Source organism: Taurulus bubalis (assembly GCF_910589615.1).
Source record: "Taurulus bubalis genome assembly, chromosome: 20".
Classification (NCBI taxonomy): Eukaryota; Metazoa; Chordata; class Actinopteri; order Perciformes; family Cottidae; genus Taurulus; species Taurulus bubalis.
The window spans coordinates 15948240-15961714 of record NC_136608.1 but is presented as its reverse complement, the minus strand read 5'-3'; the positions used below and the strand labels follow the sequence as shown (position 1 = coordinate 15961714).

At 45.9% G+C, this 13475-nt stretch overlaps 1 protein-coding gene across 1 annotated transcript; it reads right to left on the bottom strand.

The window, feature by feature from the left end:
• Nucleotides 1-2453: 2453 nt before the first annotated feature.
• Nucleotides 2454-12719, bottom strand: gata3 (GATA binding protein 3). The gene is made up of 6 exons (XM_079236346.1): nucleotides 12272-12719; nucleotides 11685-12106; nucleotides 10367-10894; nucleotides 7958-8103; nucleotides 5554-5679; nucleotides 2454-3347 (listed from the first exon to the last, which is right to left on the bottom strand). Exons 2-6 carry the CDS (start codon nucleotides 11914-11916, stop codon nucleotides 3057-3059), a joined length of 1323 nt encoding a protein of 440 aa, XP_079092472.1. The 5' UTR covers nucleotides 11917-12106; nucleotides 12272-12719; the 3' UTR covers nucleotides 2454-3056.
• Between the last annotated feature and the right edge of the window lie 756 nt (nucleotides 12720-13475).

Here is a 13475-nt window from a genome sequence, read left to right as displayed (position 1 = left end):
TCCGTGTTCGTCCTCACCTGAGCCGCCGCACATCCAGTCACCCTTTGGGGGTCAGCCAGAGGCCATGGGGTCCACGACGGGGCAGAGCTCCTCAATCCCTCTGCACACACACACACACACACACACACACACACACACACACTCTTCCCGTTCTCATCCCACATGCCCCCTTGACCTCACTATTAAAACACAGGAGCAAATCTCCCGATTGGTCACGGCGGCTCAGAAACAAATGACGCCAAATACCTGACTTCTGCTTGGCCCTTCTTTCTTTTTTTGGGGTTTTCTGCAGCCGCCGCCGGCTTTGGCAGTCCGCTTGTGCAAATATATTCCGATATTGGAAAATGGGGTTTCCGACAGGAGCGCGCAGGGGCATCTGCTGGCGTCCCGGGGAGTTTTTTAAGGCAGAAATAACGGAGGGGTCGAGTTCAACGTAGCGCTGCTTTCCTTGTGTTCACTCGTTCATCTGGATGCTGCGAGTGAGCAGCGGCATCAGGATGAAAGGCTGAGCGTCTTTCTTCGGGACGTTCGGCCGGCGTCCGCAGGTGGAAAACCCGGCGAGAAAGAGGAGATTTACAAAAAGTCCCGCGGTCACGCTGCGATCACGAGGCGCTCACTTCTGATTCGTTGTGGATCTTTTATTTTAAAGTCTTTGTTGTTTTCACGATTCACAGCAGAAAGTTATATATTTCTTATGTTTTGAACCTTTTCTTGTATGTTTGTTTTAAAAGCTTTTAAATGTGTTTTGTTTCTTTTTGTCTTCGGAGGCTCAGCAGCCATGTTGGATTTATTTATTTGCATCTATCTTTAGTATGTATTGTTTTGTTTCGTGACTAATATGACTCATCTTATGTCTATTCACATTTTCATCAACTATTACTATATTTTTATGACATTTTTTAACCTGCTGTTTCACTGTTTATCTTTCTATTACATTATTATACTATCCCATGTAAATAAAACCCCTTTGAGCTGCATCACAGTGTGTGGTATAGTTTCCTCTCACAGGAATATCAGTGTTTTATCTGTAAAAAGGAAGTCTTCACTACACGTGACCTGTGACCTTTGTGGTCAGTTTCTTTGTTTGCGGTCTCAAAAACCCAGAACTTGCTTTGGGAATCCCGAGCAGAGCTGATAACTTCCAGGTTTCCTCCCGAAAAAAGATCACGTGCACGTGATTTAGAGGCGTGTGCACGTGGTTTAGAGGCGGAGGAAGACTCCGGACGCTTTGTGCTGGAAACCAAGCGAGTTCCTCTTATTTTGCATTCAGCGAAATGTTCATCAGTCCGCAGAATTGTTCTCGACGAGGGAATTTCTTTTTCTGTGTGTGTTCCTTTTGAAGATCAGAGACGTGAGAATATATATTAGTGCTTAAATTCTTTTAGGTTTCTGCTTCTCGTCGCTCAAAGTGTCGAAGAAGCTCGATGAGCGAGCAGAAATCAAAAAGGGAAATTACAGAAATGACGGCGTTTCCTGCTGACTCGTCCTCGCTAACTGGATGCTAGGTGTTTGATGTGTGTTTGATGTCTGTGTGTGTGTGTGTGTGTGTGTGTAGGATGAGACAAAAGCCCCTTCAGCCCACACGGCCCGGCCTCTCTGACCCTGCCGTTTGATTTGTTCCTCCATTGGCTCTGTTTATATCTGCTCTTCCTGTTTGTGCTGTTCCTGTGCATGCTGGGTAGAAAAAATAAAGACATATACATATGTGTGTGTGTGTGTGTGTGTGTGTGTGTGTGGTGGGGGTGTTGCTGCTTGTGGTTGTGGTGCGGAGGGCAGCGTGGCAGAGATCACAGAAAAGACGGCTCGCGACCACAGTGCTAACATGTCAACAGAGATTAAACTAGTTTATTATTTTCAAAGAGGGGAAGAAAAAAAAATTACGAAACAAAAAAAAGCAGTCATATTTTACACTAGTGATTATTATTAAATTTTTACAACCATTCAGTCTGCATAACATAAAGAAATAATTCTACATCTTTGTTTATTTCGTATTTTTGGTACTCTGATTTATACATACAAATAACAAATACAGGAACTTTTTTTCACAATGCATATAATCTGTGGGCAGGAAGAAAGTCTTTCAGGTGAACACATGTGTGCGTGCGTGCGTGCGTGTGTGTGTGTGTGTGTGTACGTGCACGCGTCAACACAAACCAATTGCCCGAGACCTATAGCACATCCAAAAGTAAAAACAAAACAAAAAAAGGAGAAGAGGCGCCGCAAACTTAATGCAACACAATTCACGCAGGCGAAGAAAAGAAGAAAAAAAAAAAACGAGGCCTGCCTTTTCTCAAAAAGTCTCTCGCCATCTCGTCTCCTCGCCTCCTCCTCCCTTGGTTTCCTTTCCTCCCGGGACTCAGAGGCGTCCTCTCCTCTCTCCTCGTACCCTTTCTCGTCGTTTAGCTGCCCGGGGTGTGTGTGTGTGTGTGTGTGTGTGGGGGCGGGGCGTGTTTTTCCTTTTTTTTTTATCTTTTCTCGCTAAATTAAAAAGTCTTCATTTAAATGTACTGTATTTCATACAATTTGTACAAATATGTTCAACGTCTGTCTCTCCTCAAGAAGAAGAAGAAGAAGAAGAAGAAGAAGAAGAAGAAGAAGAAGAAGAAGAAGAAGAAGAAGAAGAAGAGTGGTGTGGGCGGGGTTTCCTGTTACACAGGTGCAAAGTGAAGAAGAGAGGCGGGGCTTAGCCGGGGTCGGGGAGAGGTCGTTGAAAAAGTTTTTTTTCAATGTTCTTTGTGACGTTTTTCGTGTGGAGGAGAAGAACAAAAATGGCTTTCTGTACACAAATGGAGCTCCTTGTCGTGCGGGTCAGCCGGGAGGCGGCGTGAGGAGAACAAAGTCGAGTCTGCAAAGCATTTCACGTCGCAGAGGTACACTTTGATTTTATAAAAATAAGATACAACCGGTGGGACAACAAAAAAACAGGGTGTGTGTGGGCGGGGCTTGGGTCGGGGGCCGGGAGCGAGTTTATTTGTCTTTTTCTGTTGTGGAAGCAGAGGTACCGAGGGATGCGGCGGCGGCGTTGGCGGCGGCGTTGGCGGCGGCGCGGGTCGCCCTTAGCCCATGGCGGTGACCATACTGGAAGGGTGGTGGGGCGCGAATGAGAGGCTGGAGGAGGGGTGCATGGGGGTGGGGGTGCTCAGCATGTGGCCGGAGTGCGAGAAGGGCGGGAAGGAGGACATGTGGCGGGACAGGGCGGCCGGGCTGAAGGAGCTGCTCTTGTCCATCAGGCTCTTGGAGAAGTCGTCCATGCCGTCGTGGGACTTTTTGCTCTTCTTGGACTTGCTGGACATCTTCCGGTTCCTGGTCTGGATGCCTTCCTTCTTCATGGTCAGAGGTCGGTTGATCTGCTCTCGAAAGGAGACAGAGAAGATGGCAGATTAGTATTTTGTATTTTTGCCCCACGGCGCATTAAAACATGTTTTAAAAAAAGAATCCTTTCAGCGAAGGAAGTTTCAAAATAAGACAGAAAATGTGGCTTTTTAGTTTCCTCTTTAGATTCTGGGGTTTTTTGGGGGGAGACATAATGACATGTAATGGAAGCAAATCTGACTGTCCCATCCTGAACCGGGCGATTGTTTACATACTGTGTGTGTGTGTGTGTGTGTGTGTGTGTGTGTGTGTGTGTGTGTGTGTGTTGATTCATTTAAGCCGCATCTGAGGCCAGAGAGACGGAGAGAGAAGATGGATGGAGACCGTGAGCTAGAAACAGAGACGGAGGAAGAAAAGAAAGGGTTCTGGCAGCTTAACGTCCACCACAGAGACACGGCGGCCATGAAGACCGCCAAGTCCTCCTCTCCACCTTCCTCCTCCTCCTCCTCCTCCTCCTCCTCCTCGACCGCGTGGCCCGTCTCCTGGCCAGAACGGACCACGGCTGCCATATTCCAGCGACGGTTTAGCCCGAGAGCTGGATGATGGAATTCCGGGCCGCGGGCCGGATTACGAGGAGAGGTGGACGAGGCCGCTTCCTTCGCCGGGCCCCTTTCTCTCTCTCTCTCTCTCTCGCCCCCTACACTCCCCCCGCCCCCCTCTTTGATGCTGAGACGTCTCCCGCCTCTCAGAGGGAAGGAGAAACCCTCGGGGCCGCCGCCGCCCCGGCACATCAAACAAAGAGCCGAGGCGCTTGAGTCAATGGCCGCCGCAGAAATACGCAGCGCGAGACCCTCACATCCTCTCTCTCTCTCTCTCTCTCTCTCTCTCTCTCTCTCTCTCTCTCTCTCCACCCAAACACCAGCAGCTAACCACCAAAAACCCACCAGAGAGAGAGAGAGAGAGAGAGAGAGAGAGAGAGAGAGAGGTGTCAAACACTTCAGTCAGAGACGGAGGAGACGAGGAAGACGTCTTTGCGGTGACTCAAACCCCCGATTACTGGAGAGAGCTGTCTGCTGCTCACAGGTGACGACGAGGCCTTCTACTAGGCAGGTGTGTTTTTTGGGACAGCACACACACACACACACACACACACACACACACACACACACTAAACTCCCCATGGAGAATGAGGAATTCAGTTTCAAAGGCAGCGAGGCCCAACAGAAGTCCGGATTTACCCGAAAATAAACTCCCAATTTAGGCCGAGGGGTCGGGGTCAGTTCAGATGCTAATATGTGACGGGGGGAAATATTCTTCTTCTTCTACACCCCCCCCCCCCCCCCCCCCCCCTTCCTCCTCCCCCGCCCACCCTCCCCCCCCCTGGTCCCAATGTGCTTCTGCAGCGCCAAAGGTAACATGGGAAAATGATTTAACAGGGAACGCTCGCGTGACAAGCAGCGGGGCAGGATACTCTTCCCCTGCGTGTGTGTGTGTGTGTGTGTGTGTGTGTGTGTGTGTGTGTGTGTAGGCCACCTTTATCTGTTGCCTGAGAGAGGGGGAGAATATTACCTACATGTGGCCTCAGAGCAGTTAGCCTGCTTCTTATTATTATTAGTCTCAGCCACAATGGCCGTTTGATTAAAAGTGACAGCTTTGTGCACGGGAGAGAGAGAGAGAGAGGGGGGGGGGGGCAGCGAGAGAGAGAGAGGGAGGGCGAGGGAGAAGGGGGAGAAAAACGAGTCCCTGGGGTTTTCAGATTGAGGATGTGAGATGATGTGGTGAGGCGCTAACCAAACCCCAAAACGAATCAGGCGGATTGGTGGTCAGAGAGGGTGTGTGTGTGTGTGTGTGCGTGTGTGTGTGTGTGTGCGTGAGGAGGGATTCAGAGTCCCTGGCGAGCGAGGAACCAAAAGGCTAGAAATAAGAAGAAGAAGAAGAAGAAGAAGAAAAAATAGTAAAATCGGCCTGGAAATTAATCGAATTTTAATTAAGCCCCTTCTTTAATATTCCAAAAGCAAAGGCGGCTGCGGGCTCTTAGTTCACTTCGCTGTTACACATTTTAGATTCGCACTTACTGCCAATAAATCATATTAATTCTGCAGTGTTTGTTATCGCCGTGGCCCCGGAGAGCCTCTGCAGGGAGAAGGAGGAGGAGGAGGAGGAGGAGGAGGAGGAGGAGGAGGAGGAGGAGGAGGAGGAGGAGGAAGGTCTCAGCCTTCCTATGGAAGCTTCATTACTTACATTGTGCAGTTTGTAGTACAGGCCGCAGGCGTTACACACCGGGTCCCCGTTGGCGTTCCTCCGCCACAGCGTCGTCGTGGTCGTCTGGCAGTTTGCGCACGACGTGCCCGCGCGTCTGGCCGCGGACTGCGCGCGCGGAGAGAGAGGGAGAGAGAGAGAGAGCGTCACGTGACCACGCATTGACCCAGAAGACAAGCAGTTTCATTCTGACACTTTTAAAAAAGCTTCAAGAGGCCTGTGGTTCCTTTTAGAGAACACTGAATGCAGATGGGAATGTGGGCGTTTTTATTGGGATATTTAGCAATATTCAGGATTTTAATAATAATATATATATATAATAATAATATATATATGTATATATAGGGGGTAAATACATGGAGATGAATTTGGTCTTTTAGGGTGCATTTGTGTCCTACATCTCCATGAATGTAATAAAGAAAGTGTTGTTTTTATAAAGCCTTCACACACTATTAATGCCCGGAGGAATTCACACTCTGCATTCAGTGCAAGCTTAAAAGAAATGAAAAGCGTTTAAAACAAAAAAAATGTAATAGTTTGAAATAAAGACAGAAATCACACAAAAAAAAAAAAAACAGAGCTGCTTTCACTCGAGGCTAAAAATAGAGCGCATACCTCCTGGAGAATAAATATTTACAGAAGACATGAAGAGCAGTGGCTTGAAAACGGGAGAGCTATTAAATCTGATTAAAAAAAGGCTCGTTTCTAACGTCGACCTCGTGACGTCACACAATGGAAGAAGGGGGCCCGAAAACATGAATACGTCATGCAGTGAAATGAACCATGTAAGCATATAATTGCACGCCAATTAAAAAGCATAATAATGGATAAAAATACAAATAAAAAAAGAGCGGGTATTTTTAGCAGCCGCTGCAGGCCACGCGCACTGCGCGTCACGTGCTCGTGGATCTAGAGCTGCTGACATTGATGTTATAATCTCTCCCCAAAAAAAAGAAGAAAAAAAAAATCAATAGACAGGTGACCGCAAAGGACACACGGGACGTAAAGGGACTACATTATCTCGCGGAGGGATTTCCAATTAAACACACTTGGTGGCCTCGTGACCCCCTGCTGCTGCGCATAACCAATCAGATTGGAGGAATAAGCCTCTTTAAGAGCTTATGTGACGTGTGTTTCATGTCTGATATTTACTTTCAATGCATGTTCTTCTTCTGCCCTCTATGTTTTTATTTACTGCGCCAACTGTCAATTCTCCAAATCCTTAAATATCAGCTGCTCGATGTCATTAATTACGACACAAATGGTCCTAAATCTTTTTTTTTTCTGCCCTATGAATAACATTTGTATTTATTGATGTGTGTGTTTGCCCTCTGTAAATAAAAAGAAACAACAAGGTCACATGTTGCGTGGTCGCAGCCCGCCTGACCCCGCGTGTTTTCAGGGGAGAGACTCGAACACTAAACAATCCCGAGTCGTGACTGCGTGCCGTCCCGGGACCCCGCGATGTTTTGACTGGGAAGCGGGCCGTGTTGTTACAGGAGCGACTTATCTCACATCCGGCAGCTCTTTCCCGGGAAGTCGGCTGTTCCCATTAGAGAGAGAGAGAGAGAGAGAGAGAGAAAGAGAGAGAGAGAGAGAGAGAGAGAGAGAGAGAGAGAGAGAGAAGGTCCGCCATCTTTGCCTCGAGACATTATTATTTTTGTCTCTTTTTTTTATTATAAGAAGAAGGCATGGGGGAGTGCCTTATTTTGTATGTATTTTGCACCTTAAGTGTATTGTAATAATGTGTGTTATGAGGACCCAGCAAAATAATCTTTTCATTGTACAGAGTAACTGTTATCTGTGAATATGATGATAACAATATCTTGAGTGTTGGTTGTTGGGGGAGGGGTCTGCTATGAAGCTCGCGAGAGGGGCTTTTCCCTAGAAATAACTGCAAAAAAATATAATAATAAAAAAATAGCTCCATCTGAAGCAATCGTAATTGCAAAAAAAACGAAAACAAAATCTAATATGTCCAAAAATAATGTTCATATGATGCTCACTGTGCGTTTTTTTGTGTTTTTGACCGTATGGCCTGCAGCCACAACTCTGTAACGGAGGCAATGCATCTCCAAAAATATATACACACATATAATATATATATATGGGCCCATTGTATTAAACAGAATACCGTGAATCGATGACAATTTGAGCAAATAAAAAAATAGCATCGTCATTGCATTTCTTATTTAAAAAAAAAAAGAAAAAAAAAACTGTGCAGTTGTTTTTTTTTGTTTTGCGCTATGGGTAGTATCTGAAAACAGAGACCTGCACTTGTCGAGTCAATTTCCTGCAGCTAATAGGCCTACTTCTTCCTGGATAGGGGAAAAACAGAGAGAGAGACGGAAATGTCATCAATAAGAGGAATGTGGTGGAGACGTACCAGCCGCCGCTTGGGTTTGATGAGGGGCCGGTTCTGCCCGTTCATCTTGTGATAGAGTCCGCAGGCGTTACACAGATAGTGACCCGTACCGTCCCGCCTCCACAGCGGGGTCGACGTGGCCCCGCAGTTCACACACTCTCTACCTTCTGCAAGAGCCAGCACACACGCGCGCGCACACACAGACACACACACGCACAGAACATGGAGATACCCAAGGTCAGTTGGTCCTTAAATCATATTCTTGATGCATGCAAATTATGTTTGAAGGTAGAAAAGAATACAAAAAGTTTGTGATATTTTGCTTTGCTGGTGAAGGATGAGATAAAGAAATGTGACAATACATGCATGGGTTCTACTGCAGCAGGTATTGTTTTTATGACACACACGCACACACACACACGCACACACACGCACACACACACACACACACACACACACACACACACACACACACACACACACACACACACACACACACACACAGACAGTAAACACATTTGGTAAGTGTTGGTGGTGAACACAGCAGTTGTTAAGGTCCTTAAGGTATTTTTTTATTTATATATATTATTTTTTTTTAAATATTTGTATTTTTTTTCTATTTATTTATTTATGTATTTTAAATATTTTTTCTTTATTTTATTTTTTTCTTCCATTTTTTCTTTATTATTTATTATTATATACACATATATATACATTTAAAATATATATATATATACATACATTTAAAAAATAATAATATATATGTGTCCTGAAACAGGAATTGAATCCAAATGCACTTTGGTCCTTTCGAAATTAAAATTAAAATCTAATAAATCTTGTGTGTGTGTCAATCTTCTTTCTTTCATCAGCCAATCCCTCATAATAATATAATAATACATATTATGTCTCTGTGCTTTGTTTGGGGTGTTTGACTAACACTTCTCTCGTGACACCGACAGGTGCACGCGCACTAACAGTGTGAGAGTGCACGCGCCTGAAACCGAAACAACACATTATTTGAAAGCAGAGACTCACACAGGATTGTTTTTGTGCAACGCCGAGAGCATTTTGCATTTTCATGCAGCCGCACTTCTCCTTTTTTAATATTTATGCAAAGAGAGAGAGAGAGAGAGAGAGAGAGAGAGGTGCATCACTCCGGGTTGTGTCGCGTTTTGACACGACATGCAAGGTGCTGGACTAATGTGTGTGCGTGTGTGTGTGCGCGCGCGCGCGTGCGTGCGTGTTTTATACACCGTTTCTGAGTGCAAACACTCCGCCATGCAGATGTTGCGCTTTTAGCTTTTCAGAGACGTGACGTGCACACCAAGCGCACGCGCACTGCGCACTGCTGCCCTCGTTATTAAGAAGAGGAAGAAGAGGAGGACCCGGGTAATGCTCATCAGATCGGGAAACATCTCAAAACGCACATTATCTCACATTATCCTCGAATTAAAACATCTTTATTTGGTTAAGTGAGCGGTGTGGAATAATCCCGATGATATGCATCAACTAATCCACTGTTTTCTGCAGCAGCTGATATTAATCTCATTACGAGAAAACTGCTTTTCAGCAACCTTTAACATAATTACCCCCACAATTTGGAAAAATCTCTCGCTCTCTCTCTCTCTCTCTCTCCCTCCCTCTCTCTCCCCGGTCCGTGCGCGCGGCTCGCCGCTCTCCTCCAGTGAATGCACGCGCAGCATCCGGTGCTCCGCCGCTGGATAAACAATGCAACTGTGGCGCGCACTGGTCTGACAGTAATGGGATTATCTTAAACATATAAACGGGGCGACGCAGCCAGAGAGCCCTCTCTCTCTCTCTCTCTCTCTCTCTCTCTTTCTCTCTCTCTCTCTCTCTCTCTCTCTCTCTCTGTTAGTGTAGAGCAAGAGGCGGAAGAAATGACCTCAATGAATCTAAAGCATCTCTGTTGAGGATTGTATGTATTTAGTTTGGTGTAAAATATCCAAGAAAGTCTGAAAATGTAATATTTTTAAAATGTATTCTTCTATTTTTTTCACTCTAAATGTATTTAATGTGTTTATAAACACATGGGAGATATTTTCATGTTTTTCTTGTTCAATTTAAATTCGACTTATTTGTATTTATTCGTATTATTTGTATCAGTATTAGTAGTATTGTGTATAAACATGGTAAAATTATGTTGGTATTTTTAAAAATATTTGTAAATCTTATCTATAATTATTATCAGACGATGGAAGAAAGATCTTTGAGTCTTTTTGAAGAGCTGTCAGCTCGACCTGTATGGCCTTTATCCCCAAAAGAAGGAACATGAGATGAATGAGCTGCTCATTGGCATATTTTCATTTTTTTTTTTAAAGTATGAGATTAAAACATGGCTGATTAAGGGCTGCAAAAATATGTGTAATAACGTTAGATCAAAAAAAGTGAACGTAATAAAGCGCAGCCTACCTGAACAGGACCTTGCTTTTGGTCTCGTTTTGGAACCATAACTAGAAGAGGACCCACCTATCAGGCTACTTGGCGGGAAGAGGCCCGGCCCGTACTCGGGGACATAGGATGGGTATGAGGCGATGGGGTGGTGGTGGTGGGCCGAGGAGGACCCGGCTCCGATTGACGCCACGCTCCGGCTGTGAGCCGACTCCAGTTTCATACTCTCGGCCAGGGTCACCTGGTACTTTAAGCACTCTTTGTCCTCCTGCCGCCCGGAGCTCGTGCCCGGCGCGGATATGCCTGGGTCCGGGGACACGTCTTTCGGCGGGGTCGGTGGGAACGTGAAGAGGTGCGGACTGGAGTGGCCCGCGGACGAGGAGGCCGACGGGTACACGGACAGGCCGGTCGGGGAGCCGTGGTGCAGCGGGTTCTTGGGGAAGGGACTCAGGTTCCAGGGGGACGAGCTGTGGTGCGGCGCGAGGCCCTTGCTGCCCTCCAGCCAGGGCAGGGAGCCGTGGAGTAACGAGGGCCGGCACACCTGGCTACCTGGGCGGCGGAAACACAACACAGCGTCAACACACTGACTCTCACACACACACACTCACACACACACTCAGACACAGCAGTGATCTGCCGGTGCAGCTGGAGGCCAAAAGATGAAACACGAGCGCACGTTTTTACGCACTGATTTAAAAACACATTTACATTTTATTATTCATATGTAACACAGAGATTTCATCCGCCTGCAGCTGTTATTTAAAAAAAAAATACTTCCCATCCAGATTCTGCTGGTGCAGGATTTTATATATATATATTTTTTGGTTGCATTCTCCACTAAACAGGAATCAGAAGAATTAAACCGCGTTGCGATTAAAGGAAGTTAAAATGTAATAAAGAGAACTCCACACATGAATGGCACATTATGATGAAGATAAATAGTGAACACAAGCTACTGAATGCACCCAAAATATTGTCCTTTTTTAAAATATACATCGTCTATATTTCAATAACTTAACCCTCGATTGGTGTTGTTTTTTTCCGGGGTGGAAGCAAATTACGCACGGAGCTTTTTGGATGATATATTTCTGTTTGTGGAGTTCAGAATGTCACAGAAAACCAAAGACCAGCTGCAGGTAAACCACCCTGGACCCCCGGCTCAGGGACCAAACCCGAAACCCGGTCTGGATCCCACTCAGATAATACACAAATAATTCCAAACGCCTGGCGACAGGTAATTGAGTATCTACATGCGGGGGAGTCAATTACGCGCGAGGATCCAAGCCCGGATAACGTGGCTATTATTAAATAAAAGGCCTTAAAGAGCCCGTTTACTTACTGTGTGGAGGAGGAGGGTACCTCTGGACGGCTCGGACTGAGTTTCCATAGTACGGGGAGACGTGGTTCCCCTGCGCGTCGATATTAAACAGTACATCCACATCGTCAGCGAGCTGATACTGAGAAGGGTCCATGTAAGAGTGGCCGAGGCCCGGGTGGTGCGAGCCGGGATGCTGCTCGTTCAACGCGGGGTGGTGGCTCATCCACCGCGGCTGGTCCGCACTTACTTCCATCGCTTTGCTTCTTTTTTTTTATTCTTTCTTCTGCTTCTTTTTCTCTTCTTTAAATGTTCATGCGGGCCGAAGCAACGAGGCAAGCTGAGAAAGAATCAGTCCCAAATCCGTGGTTGTTTGTTTTGTTTGGTTGTGTTTTTGTGTTTTTTTGGGGGTTAAATCCACAGGTTCCGCGCTTGCTTCCGATCACCTGGAGACAGAGAGGAGAATTTAATTGTCTTGTTTTTCTACAAATTGTTCACGTGCAGCAGGAATAAAAAAAACACTTCAATGAATTCACCCGTTTTTTGTTTTGGTGTGTTATTTCACAACAACAAAAACAATATAAAATAAGATATTTAAACACGAAACATACCCCACATTGCAAATGCAACAAAAGCAGTTTGTCATAAATAAATACGTCCAAAATGGAATCCAGTCCCCACGAACAGCTCCTGGACTTCTTCCTCTTTACGAAGCGAACTCACACAAAAAGAAAAACCAAAAAAAAAAGAAAGGAAACAATGTCAGAGTTTCAGCCCGACTCAACAAGTAGCGCGGCTCTGTGCGGCTCTCTGTGCGGGTCTGTGCGGGTCTGTGCGGCTCTGTGCGGCTCTGTGTGCGGCTCTCTGTGCTCTGTGCGCGGGTCTCGAACACTGCGCACTGACCGGCTACGGGAGTTAAAGTCACTGATCAAATCTCTGTTTGCGCGCTTGTAGCCTCTCCATTAACTCCTCTCTCTCTCTCTCTCTCTCTCTCTCGTCTGTGTGGCTGCTGCTCGCTCAACCTTGCTTTACCTCTCTCTCTCTCTCTCCCTCTCTCTCTCTACAGCTCCCCCCTTTTTTTTCTTCTTTTTTTTTTTTTTTTTTTTTTACAGTGAAGGCATTCTCTCAGGATGGCGCCAGGCAGCTCAATGCTCGCAGACAGCTGTGGCGCGACGCAACTTAAGGAGGGTCTGTCAGTGTCATCAGCGAGGGGCGGGGCCTATCCTAATTGAATATAACGTGAGCCAGGAGTGATGCAAGATCTCTTTTATTTTCTCAATGACCTTGCCAAAATATACATATTATTAAAATAGAGATAATGTTTTTTGAAACAGGCCTCATACAATTTTTACAAGCCGAGTTATGCATATAAAGTCAAATATATTTTTCAAAGAAATATTTTTAATTAAACAGCCACTATCAGGGCCAATAAAAATAAATAAAAGTAGAACAAATAATAATGATTTTTTTGTCTCTTAAAGTCTGCCGTGGAGAGAGAGAGAGAGAGAGAGAGAGAGAGAGAGAGAGAGAGAGAGAGAGAGCCTGTTGCTGCGGGCAGGTTGCGGGACGTTCACGCTCTTAAGTTAAACTGTGTGACAGTGCGTCCTCTCGCGGTGACACGCGCGTTATTCTAATGGAGGTTCTCCTCACCGAGCAGCGGGCGCGCGCACTGAGAGCTCATGTAGCCTCCTTTATAGAAACACATTAATAAATAAATAAAACCCCTAATGGCTTTTCCTGCCTGTCAGTTAACGCACCAATATCTCTGAGCCGTAACCTCCTCTCAGACTGACACGCAGCAAGAGCTCACGTCAT